The 21,341-nt window shown below is 38.8% G+C and overlaps 1 protein-coding gene across 1 annotated transcript in view; it reads left to right on the plus strand.

Annotated features, from left to right (window-relative positions):
• Positions 1 to 353: 353 nt before the first annotated feature.
• TTC28 (tetratricopeptide repeat domain 28) overlaps positions 354 to 21,341 on the plus strand; it is a 379,564-nt gene continuing 358,576 nt past the window's right edge. Inside the window, exons 1-2 of the mRNA XM_036353570.1 lie at positions 354 to 546; positions 10,199 to 10,477. Coding sequence (XP_036209463.1) covers positions 451 to 546; positions 10,199 to 10,477 — 375 coding nt within the window. The 5' untranslated portion in view covers positions 354 to 450. The remainder of the gene's footprint in view (positions 547 to 10,198; positions 10,478 to 21,341) is intronic.

Here is a 21,341-nt window from a genome sequence, read left to right on the forward strand (position 1 = left end):
CGCCCGGCACTTCGAGGGGGTAAGTCCCTCCTGGTCCAGAGCCTCGCCCCACGCCCTGTGCAACGGGTGAAGCAGAAGGAGCCGCGCCGGGAAGGAGCCTAGGAATCCGGCCTGGGGTGGTCGGCTGCGCGGCAGGCGGCGGCGCTGAACCCAGAACGGCGAACGCTCCTGCGGGGCCGGACGGGTGCGGAGGGGGTGGGCGCGACGCCGGGAACAGCGGCCGGCTCCGAGGGCGCGAGGCGGGGCCCGCGAGGAGGGGGCGCGGCGCGTGCGCGCGTGCGCGGCGGCGGTGGGCTTCGCGGCGGCGCGCGTGCGCGTGCGCGGCGAGGGGCGGTGGGGGGTTGCCGCGGCGGCGCGCGGCACGGCGGGAACATGGCGCGCGGAGCCGGCGCGCGCTCCTAGCTGGCGGGACCGTTAGCTCGAGGCGGACGCGGCCCGGGCCCCGTGGGGATGGAGCAGTCGCCGCCGCCGGCGCTCGAGCCAACCCCGGGGCCGACTCCGGCGCGGAGCCGGAGGCGGCGGGAGCCGGAGTCGCCGCCGGCGCCGGTGAGTGCGTGAGGGGCGCGGGCCGGGAGACTTTCTTTGTGAAACTCCGTCGGTGGGAGCCCGGCCGGGCCTCGGCGGCGGACGAGCGCCCGCGAGGCGGAACCCGGCCCGCCGGACGGGTTCGAGCCCCGCCTTGCACCCGCGGGCGGCGGGGACTGGCCTGTCGCCTGTCCGCCTCCGTTTTCGCGGGAGGAGGTGCGCGCGCGCCGGGCTTGGGGGCGCGGTATACAGTCGGCGCCTAATGCGCGCGGCGTCTCCGCCTTTCCTCCGTTCTTGCGGGGCGGCGGGCCCTTAGACTAAGCCCGCCGGAGAGGTGGACGGCAGCCGCTGGGAGACAGGTGTCCGCGCAGCCGCGGGAGGCTCAGGTGCAGCCCGGCCCGGGTGGGAGCTCCGGGAGTGAGCTGTCCGTCCCAGGAAGGAAGCAAGTCTGTCGGTGGTTCAGTACAAAGTGACCCGGGGATGCTTCCCTTCCACCCCCGATTCGTGGTGTGTTTGGGATGTCGGTTCGGGTGAGGGATGCTGAGCGAAATGGACTTTGGAGGTGTGGCATCGTGCTGGATGGGGTGGGATGGTCCTGAGCCTTGGGTTCTCAGAACCGCGGGGGCGGGGGGAGATAGGGGCTCCTGATGAAAATACGGGCGTCGCGACTCACCCCGGGCCCGCGGACTCTCCAAAGCATATGAGCAGATTTTGACTTTTTTAAAAAATATATTGATTTCAGAGAGGAAGAGAGAGGGGGAGAGAGAGAGAGAGAAACATCAATGATGAGAATCATGGATCGGCTGCCTCCTGCAAAACCCGTACCGGGGATCAAGCCCCCAACCCAAGCATGTGCCCCTGACCGGAATCGAACCCGGGTCCCTGCAGTCCACAGGCCAACACGCCATCCACTGAGCCGAACCAGCCCGGGCAGATTTTGACTTTTAAACAAGCTCCCAAATTGTCATCATCAGGCTCATTTGACAAGCGCTGCCTTCCTGTGGCCAGAGAGACCCGTTCTGTTGATGGGTCACCGTGGCATCCTGGTACCCGGTGCAGTGCCTGGCACACGGTGGATGGTCAGTAAATATTTGTAGCAAGACTAAAGGACTCAGGGAGTTTCCAAAATAGTTCTCGAGACATTTTGAGACAAAGTTACAAACGTAACTTTTGTGACTGTTTATAATGCCTTGTTTTTAGTATAGGTTGTAGGCAAAGCAGGGTATATACATTGCTTAGTATAAGCCATCAACTATGAATACCCTAGCTAGGTTAACACTAATTTTGAAACAAAATTCTGAATTTTTTTTTTTAAAAAAAGCATGGTTCTTTCCATCATTTGGGAACACTAGGTTTATAAGGATTTTGTTTTCTTTGAGGCAGGTAAATATTTACATGGTCATCAAAGCAAATCTGAATTGCTGTTTATTCAGAACAGTTGGAAATTTGCTCAAACCTCTGAGTATTTGTCCTCTGTGTGTGACATTTTGAAATTGAGACTTATGTTTAGTTCAGAGTCAATGCTAAAATAGGATTGTTTGAGTGAAAGTGATTTGATAGTTCAGGGGCTGTTTTTTTTTTTTCATGTTTTTAGAAATTTCAGTAGTTGATTTCATTTTATTAGTTTCTTTTTTTGTTCACTGACAAAATATGAATGTATAGGATGACAAGACTTTGGTAGTTGAGATTGTATCTGAATAGTATTGAAAATTAGGTGCTTTATTGCCTCAGTGTGGCATTTTTGTAGTTTCTTTGGATGTTATTTTTCAAATTGAGATATAATTGAAGATAACATTAGTTTCAGGTGTACAACATAATAATTTGATATTTGCATATATTACAAAAAGATCACCACAGTAAGTCTAGTAAACGTCACCACACATAGTTACAAATTTTTTTCCTGTGTTGAGAACTTTTAAGATATATTCTTAACTACCTTACATATAATACAGTACTATTTTTTTTTTTTAATATATTTTATTGATTTTTTACAGAGAGGAAGGGAGAGAGACAGAGAGTTAGAAACATCGATGAGAGAGAAACATCGATCAGCTGCCTCCTGCACATCTCCCACTGGGGATGTGCCCGCAACCCAGGTACATGCCCTTGACCGGAATCGAACCTGGGACCTTTTAGTCTGCAGGCCGACGCTCTATCCACTGAGCCAAACCGGTTTCGGCAATACAGTACTATTAAGTATACTTATCATGCTGTGCATCACATCCCCATGACTGACATTAAAAAAAAGTATCTTTAAATAAACCTAGCTTTCTTGAGATGTAATTCACTTACACTAAGATTATCTCTTATTGTACAATCCTGGTTTATGGTATACTCACTGTGTGTCCACCATCACCGTTATCTACTTCGAGAGCATTTTCATCACCCCACAAAGAAATCCTGTACCCATTAACATTCCTTGCCTTTCTCTCAGCCTCTGGCAATAACTACCCTACTTTCTGTCTCTGAATTTAACTATTGTGGACATTTTACATAATGTAACTTATGTTTATTTTGTGACGGGCTTCTTTTACTTAGCACAGTGTTTTTTTTGAGGCTGTGTAACATGTATCAGCACTCTTCCTTTTTATTGCCGAATAATATTTTGTTAAAAGGATATACCGCATTTTATCTATCTATTCATCTGTTGATAGACATGTGGATTTTTTCTACTTTTTGGTTATACTTGCCTTTTGGTATCTGTGGGAGATTGGTTCCAGAACCACCCCCACATGCTCAAGTCCCTTATATAAAATGGTATAATATTTGCATATAACCTATGCACATCCTCCTGAATACATTAAATCATCTCTAGATTACTTATAATGCCTAACACAATGTAAATGCTACATAAACAATTGTTACACTGTGTTGTTTAGGAAATAATGACAAGAAAAATAAAGTCTGTATATGTTCAGAGGCAAGCATCCTAGATGTGTAACTACATGGTACACATTAGCAACAATGTAACTTTTTTATCTGAACATTTTCAATCCCGGATATGGAACCCCTGGATACAGAGGGCCTATATGAATAATGCTGCTATAAACATTTATGTATAAGTTTTAGTGTGGACATATGTTTTAACTTCTCTTGGGTATATCCCAATTGGTGGGTCCCATGATAACTCTATTTTAACCATTTGAGGAGCTGACAAACTTTTTTTTTTTTTTTAAGGCACTGCATCATTTTACATTCCCACTAGCAATGTGTGAGGGTTTCAGTTACTCTACGTTCTTGCCAATACTTGCTATTTTCTGTCTTTTTAACTTTAGCTAGCCTAGTAGGTGTAAAATGGCATCTCATTGCAACTTTGATTTGCATTTCCCTGATGACTAATGATGCTAAGCATAATTTTTTGTGCTTATTGGCCACTTATGTATTTCTTTGGAGAAATGTCTATTCAAATCCCTGTCCATTTCTTTGGGCTGGGAGTCTCTTTTTTTTTTTTTAAACCCTCACCTGAGGATATTTTTCCATTAATTTTTAGAGAGAGTGGAAGAGAGAGGGGAAAGACAGAGAGAAACATCGATGTGAGAGAGAGAGAGACATTAATTGGTTGCCTCCTGCACCCTGGAGAGGAGCCTGCAACCGAGGTTCGTGCCCTTGACCAGAATCAAACCCAGGACCCTTTGCTCTGAGGCCAACACTCTATCCACTGAGCCAAACCGGCTAGGGAGGTGGGAGGCAGGGAGGGGAGTCCATTTAAAAAAAAACCCCACCCATATATTTTTTAATTGATTTCAGAGAGGGAGAGAAAGATAGAAACATCAATGATGAGAATCACTGATTGGCTGCCTCCTGCACACCCCCTATTGGGGATCAAGCCTGCAACCCAGGCACGTGACCTTGACTGGAATCAAACTCAGGACCCTTCAGTCCGCAGGCTGATGCTCTATCTGCTGAGCCAAACTGGTCAGGGCGGGAGTCCATTTTTTTTAATTGAGTTACTTGTCTTTTTTGTTATTGAGTTGTAGAAATTTTTAAAATATTCTGGATACTAAGTCCTAATCAGATATATGATTCGCAAATGTTTTCTCCCATTTTGTAGGTTGTCTTTTTACTTTTTTGATAATGTTCTTTGTTGCAAAAGAAGTTTTGCCATGAAGTCCATTTATCTATTTTTTCTTTTGTTCCTTATGCTTTTGGTGTCATATCTTGGAATCCATTGTCAAATCCAAGATCATGAAGGTTTACCCCTATGCTTTCTTCTAACAATTCTAAGTTCTTAGCCCTTATGCTTAGGTTGTCGATCCACTTTGAGTTAATTTTTGTGTAAGGTAGTGGTCCAGATACATTCTTTTGCATATGGTAATCCAGTTGTCCCAGCAATATATATTGGAAAAAAAAACACCCCCAAAACGATCTCACTGAATGGTCTTTGCACCCTTATTGAAAATCAACTGTCTATATGTTATGTTTATTTCTGGACTCTCCATTCTATTCTGTTATTCATTCTCATGCCAGCTCTATAATGTTTGATTACAGTAGCTTTTTAAAAGATTTTGAAATCAAGTGTAAGTTCTGTAATTTTGTTCTTTTTTCAAGACTGTTTTGGCTTTTCTGAGTCCCTGGGTTTTAAGATCAGTTTATCAGTTTCTACCAAAAAACACTTGGGATTTTATAGGCATTGTTTAATCTGTCCTTTAAAAAAATTATTGATGAGAGGGAGAGAGATTGAGAGAGAAAGAAACATCAATTTTTATTGTTCTACCCATTCATGCATTCATTGGTTGACTCTTTTGTGTGCCCTTATTGGGAATTCAACCTGTACCTTGGTCCATAGGGACGATGCTCCAACCAACTGAGCTACCCAGCCAGGGCCTAATCTGTTCTTTTAGTGATGTTTTGTAGTTTTCCAGTCTCAACTCTTGCACTTTTTTTTTTGCACTTCTTTCAAAAACTTATTTCTAAGTATTTTATTGTTTGATGCTGTTGTACATGGACTTTTAAAAAATTTAATTTTGTATTGTTCATTGTTCATCACTAGTTTATTGCTAGTGTATGAAAGAAATACAATTTAGTTTGGGATATATCTTTTAACTTCATCATTTAATGATAGACTGATCCAATTTTCTGTTTCAAATCTTTCCCTAAAATAATGAGGAATGGTCTTTGAAAGCTTAAGTATGGATGCAGATTTAGATTCACATCTCCAAGTTTGGCTCTGCTTCTTACTAGTTTGTATGTGTTTTGACAAATTTTAACTGTTATACATCTTAGTGTTCTCATATATGTAATCGGATAGTAATACCTATCCCATATAATTGACAAATAAAGGAGAATGTCAGTAGGTATTCAGAACATGTGGTAGGGATTTGATATTTGTTGTTTATCTTCCTGTGTTAATGAACTGCATTTAAAAGCATGCCAAAAAACAAAAAAGCAAACAAAGCACCAAACCAAAACAAAAATAACCAAAACCCTCCCTAAAACAAACAAACCTAAAACCACAGACCCACACATACATTGAAAAAACCCAAAAACCACAAAGATAAAAACCACAAACAAAAACCTCAAACCTCTTCCTGTCCCTATCACTTTTCTGTGACCCAAGAAAACTCTGAGTGCTTGAGGAATAATGAAAACCTCTCTCGCTCCACACTGTTGCATTGTAACAGCTTGCTAAATCTAAGCTGCTTATAGGGTGTCTGACAATGTATTTGTAATTATTATTAAAAATAATAAGTATAACTCAAAGCTGTTTGTTTTTATCCCAAAATTCTTATATGTTATCCTGTTCTTTCACTACTTATTTCTTCTAAAAGCAGAAGCAATATTTTTTAAAATAAAAATTGATGATTACCATTGTTTCTTTTGGATGGTTGCTATTAAAAAAAAAAAGTTCTGTTAGAGACAAAGGTTGATGTTTGCACTTAGACTTAATAGTGTTTTTGTAGGTAGGGTAGATTGCTATTTTGTATGGGAAGAAGTCAGAGACACAATTTAACCCAAATATGAATGCATGTATTGTGTTCATTGAATGTGTGTTCACTATGAATCAAAGAAAATAATTATTTACACTGGAAATACTATTTTATCAATAACACCTTACCTCCAAAATCACAACTACAATTAAATTTATACTGTAATTGGAAAAAAAAAGTATAACCTGTAAAACCACAGATTGGTAACTCACAGAAATTTCTATAAGAAACTTTAAAATCAAAGTTGATCTTTATTTTAACAAAACTCCCTTTTATAATCATGAAAGGTGAATGTGTGTATTGTATAAAACTAGAAAATATAAGACAAGCAGAAACAAAACCAAACCCCATAACCTTACTCATACAGAGATTGCTACTTTCAAAAGTTTCCCCTGGAACTTTTTCTGTGCATCTTTCTAACAATAGGTAGACACATTCACAGAAATACATACAGACATTTTAACTCAAATAAGATAAAACTGCACAAAATATCTTTAATTTTTATTTTACTTGAAATAATCTTTATTTAGGTAAAATTTACCTACCATAAAATTTACCCATTAAAAAATATATATTTTTATTGATTTCAGAGAGGAAGGGAAAGGGATTGAGCGATAGAAACATCAATGAGAGAGAATCATTGATTGGCTGCCTCCTGCCTGCCCCCTACTGGGGATTGAGCCCCCAGCTGAGCATGTGCTCTTGACGGGAATCCAACACCCTTCAGTCCCAGGCCGACGCTCTATCCACAGAGCCAAACCTGCTAGGGCTAAAATTTACCAATTTTAAAGTGTATAGTCTTATGACTTCAGAAAGGTATATACAGTTATTTTATCACCACCAGAGTCAGTAGAAGTAATAGAAAGTTGTTCCTTTTTTGCCCTGGCTGGTTAGTTCAGTGAATAGAGCGTCCGGCTTTGGACTAAGAGGTTCCAGGTTTGATTCTGGTCAAGGGCATGTACCTCAGTTGCAGGTTCCTCCCCCCTCCCCCCCTCCCCCAGAGGCGGGTGCAAGAGGCAACCAATCAATGTGTTTCTCTGACATCAATATTTCTTTCTTTCCCTTTCCCACTCTCTCTAAAAATCAACGGAAAAATATCCTTGGTTGAGGAGTGAGAGGAGGAGTTAAACTATAACCCTGTTTTAAGTCTCACGAACACTTGTCTGGTTATCAAGGATCATTTTTGCCAACCATGACTCTTACATTGGATTAAAGTGTAGGTTTTGTAGAAGTATTGGTGACTGAAGTTCAGAATTCTGTACTTCTGTGCTTTGACCTAGATTTCACTCTCTCTGACCGATGTGAATGCACAGAATATTATATTTTCTCTAATTATGAATTTCTAGGTTCCTGCTGGATTGAGTATGTTTTTCTGTAGCGTTCTTTCTAATTATCTCATGACAGGCTTCTTTTGATCATATTTATTTCAATAAAAGATAGTTTCTTTTCCCTCCACTTTGGGACTGTTGGGAAAAATTGTAAAATAATTGAAATGGACTTGGAAAAAGATTACGGGGTATCTTCAGTGGAAAATAGTTTGTCTGGAATGCAGTGTACCTTTCTGGGTTATCTGATTCCATGAAGTTTTTACCTTTCATTGTCTTTGAACTACTTTATAGCCCTATACATTGTCCTGGACATCTAGGATATGATATCCCTGTAAGCAGAGGAAAAATAGTGGTTGCCTATGTGGGAGATTAGCTCTGCCTTTCTTTCTCCACTCGGTCGAATTTGTTCTCTTTAATGCAAATATCTCTGTGAGGAATCTGTTACTTTTGTACAGGGTGGTGTGTTACATATTAGATCTGTCTTCTTTTGAATTGAGGGTCTGGACTTAATATTAAAGGAAGACATGGGAAGAAAATTACACTTTTTGTTTTAATTTCAGTTAGGGTAAGCCTGCTTAGACATGCAAACTGTCTCTTGTTACTGCTGTCTTAAGTTTCTTCTGTTAGGACTCTAATGCAGTTCATAATTTTCATGTTTTAAAAATGAATAACATTTGACTGAGTCACTCCCTTTGGTTTTAAGGTCACTGCTATAAAGTCATAGAAAACTTAGTGAGTTGGAAAAGTCAACATCAAAATAAGGTCTTAAATTGCCAAGATATAATTTCTAGCAGATATTTTTTTCTTTTTAGTGATCTCCAAAACTGGTGTTTCTCTTAGAAATTCCATGGTAGTAGCCAGTTACAGTTTCCAAATTTGCCAATCTAAAAAGATTCATCGGTACATTAAAATTTTATTTTTATTTTTTAAAAAATATATTTTACTGATTTTTTACCGAGAGGGAGAGAGAAGGATAGAGAGTTAGAAACATCGATGAGAGAGAGACATTGATCAGCTGCCTCCGGCACACCTCCTTCTGGGGATGTGCCCGCAACCAAGGTACATGCCCTTGACCGGAATTGAACCTGGGACCTTTCAGTCCGCAGGCTGACACACTATCCACTGAGCCAAACCGGTTAAAGCTAAAATTTTATTTTTATTTTAAAACATATGCTCATTTCCTAATATTTGGAAAAGAGAAAGAAAACTTTAACAAAATAAAAATAATCCATAACCTTATATTCAAAGATAACTTAGCATAGTTAATACTTTGATCTTGTTTCTTTCATTATTTTCCTAAGTGCAGCCATCTTTTTTTTTATTTTTTAAATATATTTTTATTGATATCAGAGAGGAAGAGAGAGGGAAAGAGATGGAAACATCAATGATGAGAGAGAATCATTGACTGGCTGCCTCATGCATCCCCCCTTCTGGGGGTTGAGCCCACAACCTGGGCATGTGCCCTTGACTGGAATTGAATCCGGGACCCTTTAGTCCACAGGCCGATGCTCTCTCCACTGAGCCAAACCAGCTAGGGGTAGGTTTATATTTTTATCTTTCCCTTAGTATGACTTTATGTATGTATGTATGTTAATCCTCACCTGAGTATATTTTTTTCCATTGCCTTTTAGGGAGGGAGTGGGGGAGAGAGAGAGAGAGAGAGAGAGAAACTGATGTGAGAGAGAGAGACATTGATTGGTTGCCTTTCACACATGCCCAACTGGCCAAAGATCAAACCTGTAATCCAGGTATGTGCCCTTTACCTGGAATGGAACCCGTCATGTGACCCCTTTTGGTGCTCTGGCTAATGCTTTAACCTTCGAGCAACACCAGCTTGGGCTCTTTAGTATAACTTTAAATTGCCAAGGAAAAGCTTGAGCACTCTTGCACTCATTCATTCTATCAAAAAATATATACACATGTAAGTATAAATATGTAAGTTTATAAATATATGCATATACGTGTATACTATATGCATATGTACACACACACATATATATATGTTGAAAGGGATGCTACAGAAGGCATTATGTTGACTGCTTCTTGGAAAGCTTATTGTCTTTCAGGGCACAAAGTTAACTATCTTATAGATTAGACCAGCCGTGGGCAAACTACGGCCCCCCGGGCTGGATCCGGCAGTTTGAAATGCATAAAACTAAAAAAAAAAAAAAAAAAAAAGACCGTGCCCTTTTATGTAATGATGTTTACTTTGAATTTATATTAGTTCACACAAACACTCCATCCATGCTTTTGTTCCGGCCCTCCGGTCCAGTTTAAGAACCCATTGTGGCCCTCGAGTCAAAAAGTTTGCCCACCCCTGGATTAGACCATGGAGAACGTTCATGTTCTCATGTTGTTCAGACAAGGAACCCCTCCGGATTATCAGAGCTTTGTCTCACAAAGTTTCTTTGTTTGTAGATTCCTCTCTTTGGTGCTAAGACTATTGGCCAGAGAAGTCCTGATGGTCCAGTGCTGAGCAAAGCTGAATTTGTTGAGAAAGTTCGTCAGAGTAACCAGGCCTGTCATGATGGAGATTTCCACACAGCTATTGTTTTATACAATGAAGCTCTGGCTGTTGACCCTCAGAATTGCATCTTATACAGCAATAGATCTGCAGCATATATGAAAATCCAGCAGTATGACAAGGCCCTGGACGATGCAATCAAAGCTCGGCTTCTCAATCCCAAATGGCCTAAGGTAGAAACTTTATTTACTTTCATAGAATCTTCTGTTGTTCCATGTTGCCAATTGGCCTGATATTCAAGAGTGCACAATTGGTTACATTTCCCCCTTTATATCTTGCTGCTCTGCTGAAAAACCTGATTTTGTTGGTCTAGTCTTTTCCTTTTTCGTCTTCCTTCTTATTTATGCCAACCTCTGTGATTGGAATTTTCTCCTTTGCTCCCAGTATTATTGGGCTCAGTAGGTCCAGTTCAACTCCACGTACCCCCCCCCCCCCCCCCCCGGGAGGATATTTTTTCCATTGATTTTCTTTTTTTTTAGAGAAGAATGGAAGGGAGGGAGGGAGGGGGAGAGAGAGAGACAGAGAGAGAGGGAGAGAGGGGGAGAGGGGGAGGGGAGAGGGAGAGAGAGAGAGAGAGAGAGAGAGATAGATGAGAGAGACACATACATTGATTGGCTGTCTCCTGAGCCTGCAACCTAGCTATATGCCCTTGTCTGGGAATCAAATCCAAGACCCTTGGTTGCATGGGCCAAAGCTCTAACCACTGTTAAACATCAGCCAGGGTCAACCCTTAACCTTTTCCTGGAAGCTTTCCTGGAACGTTGAGCTATGAATATAATAAAACATTTGTCTATTGCTAATTTCACTTAATTATTTATATTGTTATGTAAACATGTCACTTGAATATATCTGAGTCTTAAACTAGCTTGAAAATTCCTTGAAAGTTTGTCTTCTATGAAGGTCTGTGCTGGAGGGTTGGGAGCGGGCTGGGAGAAGTCAATGGTGTGATACTTTCAACAATAAAGAATTTAAAAAAATGGTACTATACCATGGAAATAAAAAAAGAAAGTTTGTCTTCTACTTATTTTATAGTCCTACAATTGCTGGCCACTTAAAAAAAAAAAAAATCAGCGTCTAAATCATGTGGGGAACCTTTTTTCTGCCCGGGGTCATTTGGATATTTATAACACCAATTGAGGGCCATACAAATTTATCAACTTAAAAATTAGCCTGCTGTATTTGGTCAAATATTTAATTAACTCAGCTCTAATGCCTTGGCAGGGCCAGACCAAAGGATTTCATGGGCTTTATATGGCCCGTGGGCCAGACGTTCCCCACCCCTGGTCAAAATCAATGAGAAAATTAGGAGATGTAATTGCATTTTCTTCTTGAAGTCTTCTAAGGATGCAGATTTCACAGACCATAAACATATCACCCTGATGGTTTAGACGTTCTTGTTTATTGTTAGCTGAATTCCTCAACAGTTGCAGTCTACTTTTTAATTTCTGGAAGGAATCTAGCATTTCTCTCAAATATCCCACATTAAAGCCTCCTTTCGTATGTTTAGTGAGATATAGTATAATGGGAATAGCATGTAAAGGCAGTCCTTACTTTGCATGGTATTACAGTACAATTAGAAATGGCTGCAAGCTGAAAAAAATCTTCCAGTGTGATCTTTGGAAAAGTTTTGATTGTTCTGTGACTTTTAAAAGTTTTTGTCAAAACATTAAAAACATTCTAACTGCAGATTATAAATGTATAAGGAATGCAAAAATATTAAACTATTTAGTGCATTGATTTAAACTTAGAAAAATTGAGAATTTATTATTTTAAAAAATATATTTTTATTGATTTCAGAGAGGAAGGGAGAAGGAGAGGAAGATAGGAACATCTTATTTAATATGACAAGTATACCTAAATAAAATTAATCTTTTTGGAAGTTGAAGTATTACTACTACCAAAATTGGAACATTCTTCTTTTTATTGATTTTAAAGAGAGAAGAAGGGGGAGGAGAGAGAGAGCGAAACATTGATGTGAGAGAGAAACATTAATCCGTTGCCTCCTGTATGAGCCCTGACTGAGGATCAAACCCACAACTTAGGTATGTACCCTGATCAGAAATCAAACTCACAACCTTTTGGTGTACAGGAGGATGCTCCAACCAACTGAGCCACCCAGCCAGGGCTATTTAAAATTTTTTTAAATATATATTTTTATTGATTTCAAAGAAGAAGGGAGAGGAGAGATAGAAACATCAGTGATGAGAGAGAATCATTGATTGGCTGCCACCTGCACGCCCCTCACTGGGATCGAGCCCTCAACCACTGAGCTATGCCGGCTGGTCTATTTTTAATTTTGAGATAATGTGAAACATATAGAAAAGTTGTGAGATTATTTCAAAGGACTCCTGAATAGCCTACATCTAGATGCCTCCAATAGTGAATATTTTACCATATTTGGCTTATAATGTACTCCACATTAAATAAATTGTTATTTTTGGAATCATTTGAGAGAAAGTGCAGACATGATGTCCCATCACCCATAAATCCTTCAGTATGTATTGAGAATACTCTGATATATATCCACAGTATAACCATTAAATTTAAGACATTAGCATTGATACGATACTGCTATTTAATTGACGATCCTATTCATATTTCAAGGATTGTCCCTGTGATATCCTTTATAGGCACTTTCCCCTTTCTGGTCCAGAAGTACTTGGCAAGAAGTATATTAGGAGTCTGTTCAGCTAGGTAGATTGTAGTATATGGTCAATACCACCTGCTCACATTACAAATAACTTATTTAATTGACTGGATTTTTACCACTCTTGGGTTCTTGATTGTTAGTTCCTTAGTTTGGGCTTTGAGTTTTTATCACTAAAATAATATATCCCTTATCTTTTGTTCTGGACTGTCAGTCTTTATCCATACCCCCTAACCTGTAGCTCACTGCTACTAATACGGACTTTTTGCTTGACTCTCTTGATCCTAACAGTCGGTTCATCTCTCTTTTGTTCTTGTATCATAATAACTAGGGGCCTGGGGGTGTGGTTCCTATGTCTGGCTGGTGTTTGAAGTGCAAGCGTCTGGCATGGAAGGGCAGGTACCAGCTGACCTCTGGGCCCTGGGCAGCACCTGGGCTCCCGGGCCCCTGCGCAACCCCTTGGCCTGAGTCACGTTGCTCGAGTCCCCATGCGGAGATGCAGTGAGCGTGGCAGGACACTGTGAGCCGGGGCGCAGCGTGGGCACCTGGGCCACGTAGCGGGAAGCCGGGCGGGCTCCTCGCAGGCACCTGGCACCTGAGTGCGGGGGCTTCTCCAGTGTGCAAGCCCTGGCATTCCGGGGGAGAATAGCAGGGGGAGTGAGAGTGAGCAGGGGACACCCTGCATTCATACCGCACCTCTGTACCCATCACCCCCACCCCCAGGTAGCCTGTGAGGTTGCAGCGCATTGCTGATGCCTGCCATGTTCCGTGCTGCCCCCTGGTGGTCAGCGCATGTCATAGCGAGTGGTCTAACTCCAGGTCTTCCAGTCCAACTCCCAGTCGAACCACCGTCTGGGGGGACAATTTGCATATTAGGCTTTTATTATATAGGAATTATATAGGATATATAAGGGATAAGTAATATTTTTGTGCTTTTGTCTACAATGCCAGGTCCTCATGTGATGTGCCTCTTCTTTGTAGAAGTTAGATACAGTGTGACATTGTTGACATCCAGAGTAATTTCATGTGTCACAGTCAGCATTAGGACTATGTATATATAAAGCTGAATAGCGCTACATACCTAGAACTGTGTGTGTGTTTGTGTGTAGATTATATTCTGCTGTGAATCTTGAGGTAGGCAGAATATGCTCTGGAATTATTTTGGATTTTGCTTCTGCCTATAGGCTTTGTAATCTTAATCCAATTGTCTCACCTACATAAACTCCTGAGGTAGTTTATTATTTCATGAGGAAGTGAACTAATGAAGTCATAACCTACCATTTGGGATTGGTTGCCATTCTTGGAATAGATAATTGTAGACAGAATATTTACTGCTTGAGAATTAAATAGCTGATATTATAATACAGATTTGTCATTTTCAAAAAGTTGGAGATCTATTTCCTGCAAGTAAGTTTATTGTAATTATAATCACTTAATGAATGTTTTAATGATATTTGAAAAGAGAAATTTCAGAAGTTGGCTAGCATTTACTTACTTATTTTATTTTTTGGAGAATTTTAATAAGAGTTTATTTGAACCAAACTGATGAGATATGCTAAGGAATAAGATATCAAATGCTCCTAAAAGTTGGTTAGCATTTAAACAGAAGTTTTTCAAGGAGATGTTAGATTAAAAGGTGGCATAAAATTCTGATTAAAAGTCATAATTTTTCTTAATGATAAAATATTAAATTTAGGTGAAAGTCAGTTTGAATAAATAATTTGTATTATCTGAGAAGCAGTGATTTGGTTTCTGGAAAGTACTGAGAAAGGGAAATATTTTCAGTGCAATTAACCCAGAGTACATGCATGAAGAATCCTTTATAAATCCATGTGACCATGCATTAAGAGCTGCAAATTTAGTAAAATGCAACTTGCATTTGGTTTCATTAATTTCCCAGCCTTGTGCGCCCTCTTGTGTTTAACTTATCATTAAGACTGTGCTACATTATATGGCTTTCAGTAGTTTGATGGGTTGGGTAAATAGCTGTACATTTCTTAAGAGATTAAAAATTTTCAAGTATAATGATAAATATTATAAGGGAAAAGAATGTTAAGTGCTTCCCTGGTTCTTTCCCTACATTTACTTTAACATACTCCACATCAAATTTTATTATATTTAAGTAATTGAGGTATATGTCCTTGAACATAATTTTATGTTCAAAAAGGCTAAGAAAATTTAATTATACTATCATTTTTATATGAAGGTTCTGTGGCTGTTGTAAGCTATGTTGAGTTATCAAGCTAGTAAGTGCTTGGCACACTGTAGGCTTTCAATAAATATTTGTTGGAAAGAAGAGTGGAAGTATTATAATTGATTACTTGTATTTTCTTATTGACTGAAAGAATTGAAATTAGTTGGATAATTTCCAACTTGATATATTCTGAAAGAGAGTTTATTACTTTGGCTCCAAAGACACCTAGAGAACAAGTGGTTTTTGATTTTTGGGTTAGTATTTAATTGAAGTAGGACCTTTACATGTAATAGAGCTATATTAAAATCTTAAACAACAACCTTCTAATTTTCACAGCACTAGTCCCCCCCCAAACACCCCCCCCGCACCCCGCAATCTGGACACTTTATGGACTGAATTACTTTTGATTGATTTTGTGGATCCCATTAGAATCAGATCAACTTGGGTGCAGATTTATGAGTCATAGTGCCAAGATGATTATAGAAGCTTAGCAAATAGTGTCATAAACAAAGCATTTCTTTCAAATGGGGGAGGAATTAAAAAAGTGATTATAAAGAGCTCATTACCAAAGGTTCAGAATTTGAGAATGCTTTGCCTGCTTACTAGATAATAAAACCCTCTTACATTTGATTTGTATAAGCAACTATAGGCGAAATTATACAATTTAGAGATGGAGCTAAGGGACTGTATATGGCTTTTTAAAATTATATTCTCAAATTTGATACAACTTACCTTTTAAAGATTGAGATGTAGGATTCTTCATGTAAATCCCACATACCTCTGTAACTAGTGTCACAGAGAAGTAGTTCTGTTCTTGGTTTTAGCATTAATTTGTCCTGTGTGGAATCTAGCCTGTGCTTATGCCCTTGTACTTTTCATTGAAGAAGCGTTTCACTGATGGTTTTGCAGTCTACCAAATCACTAATTCAAAGGGAAATTAACTTTGGAAAAAGTTACTTATCTAGTATATTTTCCTAAAGATTTTCTGCTCTGTATCACAAATAAATATACCCATAATCCAGTCCCTTTTGTTCTTGTTATATGTAGCATGTAGATTTATATTTTGACCTCCTTTTAACTTTGATCTCACCAGTAGCAGATTTAAGAGCATTCATTTTCTATGTGCCAAATGTGTAGAGGATTTCTGCTGTCTCATCATATTCAGGAAACTATAAATTATTTGATGAATGTTTAGTAAATAGTAATTGTATGCAGGACACTGTGTGGATTATTCCTTAGTTATAAGTACTACAGTTGTTTGGATTTATCTTTAGACAATTTACATATATGTAGAAGTATTTGCAACTTTCAAATTGTGTTTACATTTATTACTTCACTTTTTCCCTTGTTTCTACCCTTTGAAGTCAGCATGGTAGGCACTTTTATGATGTCTTTTACAGATGAAGAAAACAGCTCTGGATGGTTTGTGACTTACTTGACTTAATGAATTGTTGTATGTGGAAATTTCTTGTAAAATATAAAGGCTAAAATATGAGAATTTTATTATTTATTAAGCTATTTTCAAAGTGAGTCCAATATTTATTCTTTCTATGTACCATGTATTTTTCCATATAAATAGGTCATGTCATATTGGTTAGTTGCTCTTCTGCTACTGGCCAGTAACCCTGTTTATTTATAATAATTTTGTTAGTATGCATGGTGGATTGGAAATAGTGTAGTGTGTACTATAATATAATTCTCACTTATTCTGTGTTTTTTACTACATATTGGAGGCAAGGCTTGGTCCCTTCTACTATCCACCTTTTGGTTAAGGATGAAATTATTTAAACAAGAAACCCCCCAAACTAACTAAAATACCAACTCAAAAGCATATATATGTATTTATGTATATATGTATATATGGACATATGTGTTTATATACATATATATAGTTTCTTGTATAGGGACTGGTGTAATACTATATTATCTGTTAAAAAACAGGGAGTGACAGAAAAAAATGTAGTATCTGTTAAAAAAACAGAATGACAGAAAAAAAGTAGAATGGCAGCTGTTAAGGCACGGGGGAAACAGGGAGTTGTTCAGTAGGTATAGAATTTCAGTTTTGCAGGGTGTAAAAGTCCTGGAGACCCGTTGCACAACAATGTAAATAAACTTAACACTACTGAACTGTACACTTAAAATTAGCTAAGATGGAACTCTTATGGGTTTTAAAATCTGTTATTAAATTTTTTTGTTTTAAGCCCTGACCAATGGCTTAGTTCAGCCGTGGGCAAACTACGGCCCACGGGCCGGATTCGGCCCGCTTGAAATGAATAAAACTAAAAAAAAAAAAGACCGTACCCTTTTATGTAATGATGTTTACTTTGAATTTATATTAGTTCACACAAACACTCCATCCATGCTTTTGTTCCGGCCCTCCGGTCCAGTTTAAGAACCCATTGTGGCCCTCGAGTCAAAAAGTTTGCCCACCCCTGGCTTAGTTGGTTAGAGCATCGTTCTGATATGCCAAGGTAGCAGGTTTGTTCTCAGGTCAGGGCACATATAAAAAGCAACCTGTGAATGCATAAACAAGTGGAACAACAAATTGATGCTTCTCTCTCCACTCCCCCCCTCCGTCAAAACCAATAAAAATTTTAAAACATTTTAATTTTATTATTAAAAAAACCATTAAAATGGTAGAGAATACAAAGTTTAATACATCAGATGTTCAGAAACTTGCTCCTAGAATGAGCAAATGATAATAATTTCTCTGCAATGATTATTTGCTGGGTTAAATTAACTGAATCTTGGTGTTATAGCTTGCTATTAGCTTGGAGGTTTCTGCGGCACCTGTATCATCTCAGGCGAAATACAAAACCTGCCCTTAAGTTTTAGGCTATTGCTGTATTTTGCTCAGATTATATGGTGAGAAGTATTTTTGCTTTTAAATCTGTCACTTTTTTTCATTCTGGTCTCTCCGGTAATATGAAAAGATTTATTATATAATGACATTTCCATACTTTTATTCAGGAACCTCTTCTCCACATGTCTGTCTGGCACTCATCATGAGCTGTATCAGGAGATACCTTAGGCTTTGTGAAATTAATAAGTGATTAGCATAAGGTCCTATTATAGTCATATATAATATACAGTGGTTTATGCAGGAGCTCTTCAGTTTCTTCCAATAATGACTGTCAAAATCTAATTATTCTAACTTCTATTAAAATGTTAGCAGACATTTCTATTTTATATTTTAGTCTGAAGATTTAATTATAAAATAACTTCACTAAAAAGAATTTAATTAAAACAGAAAGGTTCCCAAACCAATAGCAGAGTAATTTTCCTTTCTCAGTATTAATTTTCCTTTGAGTACTACCTACTATGCAAATATAGCAATTCAAATCGGCAAATACTTATTATGTAACCTTAGCTAACTTCCCATCTCACCTAGAGTAAAATTCTTATCATGGTCCAAGAGAACCCTGATCTGGCCCCTGCCTGCCTCTTTGTTTCATCTTTTATCACTCACTCACTCACAGTACTCTACCCAGTTTTTTTTTTTTCCTCCTGTTCCTCAATTACTTGCTTTTCTTGTCCACTTTGGGCCTTTTGTATTTGCCCCCTGGAATTGTCTAATTGTCTTTTCCACATATAGTTATGGTGGGTTCTTTCTTGCATTCAAGTATCAGCTTAAATATCACTGCCGAATGTAATGTAAGTACTTAACCATCTGTAGTCACATTGCCCTATTTTAATTTTGTCTGTGGCTTTTCTTTCTCCCTGATAGTTTTGTATTTTAGTGTTCTTTTTTGTTGTTGTTGGTCATGTGCTTAGCCTCCTAGAATGTATGCTCCATGAGAAGAGGGGGAAGATCTTGGCTTTCTTTTTCACCGCTGTATCCCCTATGCTCAGAACCCTGCCTTACTTGTAGTAAATGCTTAATAGTTGGACCAATGACTGAATGATTCATTGTTATGTCTTGCTTTGTGCTAGACACTGTGCCAAGTCCTGTGGAGGTAGAGTTCAGCCACAGAGACGGGTAGTTAAATAACTATAATATAAAATGTCAAGTCTTATAGAGGGATGTATAAAATCCTATGGGGCCACAGATGAAAGAGTAACTAATTTCTCTTAGAGGTAGGTCATGGGGTATTAGAGATGAATTAATGTATTAATGCTTCCTATTTCACATGAAACCATTCTGCGGCACTTTGCTGATTAGTTACTGTCTAGTTCTTGAATTTCTAATACTTCATGTAACCTTGCTGTTTACTTTTCTCTAAAAAGATGGTGGTTAAATTGACCTCAAGAATGCTGTAAAGATTAATTATTTAATGTTGGCTAAGTGCTTTGACAATGCAAAATGCCATATAGTCCTAATGTTCTTAATCATATTAACAACCACTTTCTATAATTAAGTTTTATTATGTAGTTTGTCCTTGATTATTCAGATAGAAACAAATATGACACTTTTTAAGATACATTATTTAGGGAAGGCCTACTGTTAGTCCTTTTTGAATTTTTTTTTGCATTGTGTTTTTAGTAGAAAATAATATCTGTATTTTCTATCTACACCAGTGATTTTCAGAAGAGTAGTAATATACTGTAACCCCCAGGGGGCAGTAGTATACCAAGAAGATTGTGTACTTTGGCAAGCTTATTAAATAGCAGTGCAAGTCTGTTAGTGCTTAGTGACTTGATTTGACATGCAGACACTTCCCTTCTCACCTATGAAATACTGAAGGTTTGAACAGATATTTTAACTTTCCTTTTCACATAGTATTGTGTTCTCTTGTGTTTAAGAATTTTCCTTCTTCAAAGAAAGGGTTCTGTCTCTTTCAGCTCTTGGAGTGCAGTGATATTTAGGAATTGTTATATATGTATATAGGGGTACCTCACATTATATTGTATTATACTATCCTATGCTATGTTGTAGATTTTTTTTCTAAAAGTAATGAATAGATTGGAAAATTAATAAATTGAATCTTACTTTAAATTTATTTTGGCAATGAGTTTCAACCTTTGTTTTTGCTGAAAGTGCTATGCGATAAGATACACTTAAATTCTCACAGTGGCTTGCTGCTTCAGTGATTCTCAATTTATGGCAATTTTTTCCCAGGTCTTAGAGAGCTTCATGTTTCATTATCTAATTAAAGAGTTTTACTTCAGAAAGTTAGGGTTAGCCATCTTCACAGAAACCAGATAAGTCGCCATCAAAAAGTACTATTCTTAATATTTTACCCTGCATCCCATTTTTCCTTAAGGTTTTTTTAAAAAATATTAACATACTAGCAACAGAGTTTCTAAAGTGTGGAAATTTTAAAGATTTTTTAATAGTGAAGCAGTTGGACATTTATAGATTCTTTTTGGGGGCCCCTCTGCGTGCTCCCATAATACCCAACCCTTATCCCTACACTAGTACTGACTTGTCACACTGTGTTATAGCTGACGGTTAGTTTTGTCTGTATCCCTAGATCGTGAGCTTCTCGAGGGCAGGGACTTTGTCTTGTTCACTTAAGTGCTCTAGGCCCAGTTTGGTGCCTGGCACATAGTAAGTGCTCAACAAATATTGTATACTAAAGCTGGATTCGTGTGGCCTTGAGATGTTTTAAGTAAAAATACTTAGTGTAGAAACAGAAAGATGCCACTTACAGAGGTTTTCTGCTGGAAAGGGTGTTTGGGGGTTGTTTTACATAATGCATTGTATTAGTGAAATTTTAGGAAATTCTGATTGGGAATACTGGGTTCAGAGCTTCTGGAAAGCACCAATGGACACTTAAACCTGGTGTTAGTCTTCTGTGACAAAGATATAGATGCTGACAGGTTAGATATTAAGGGTCTTTTTTTCATACACCATTTCACAAATTCATCAAAATCACTTTGAAGCTTTGAACTTTAATTCTACTTTCTTTTTTTTTTTAAATATATTTTATTGATTTTTTACAGAGAGGAAGGGAGAGAGATAGAGAGTTAGAAACATTGATGAGAGAGAAACATCGATCAGCTGCCTCCAGCACATCTCCTACTGGGGATGTGCCCGCAACCCAGGTACATGCCCTTGACCGGAATCGAACCTGGGACCTTTCAGTCCGCGGGCCGACGCTCTATCCACTGAGCCAAACCGGTTTTGGCGAATTCTACTTTCTAAGGTTATAATTATTCTAAACTTGGTTTTACCTGCAAGTGATTAGTATACACTCAATAGTATGTACAGACAAAAATTTGCAGTGGGTTATGGTCCCTTTTGGATAAGATT

The sequence above is a fragment of the Myotis myotis genome, unplaced genomic scaffold, assembly GCF_014108235.1.
Source record: "Myotis myotis isolate mMyoMyo1 unplaced genomic scaffold, mMyoMyo1.p scaffold_m19_p_20, whole genome shotgun sequence".
Taxonomy (NCBI): Eukaryota; Metazoa; Chordata; class Mammalia; order Chiroptera; family Vespertilionidae; genus Myotis; species Myotis myotis.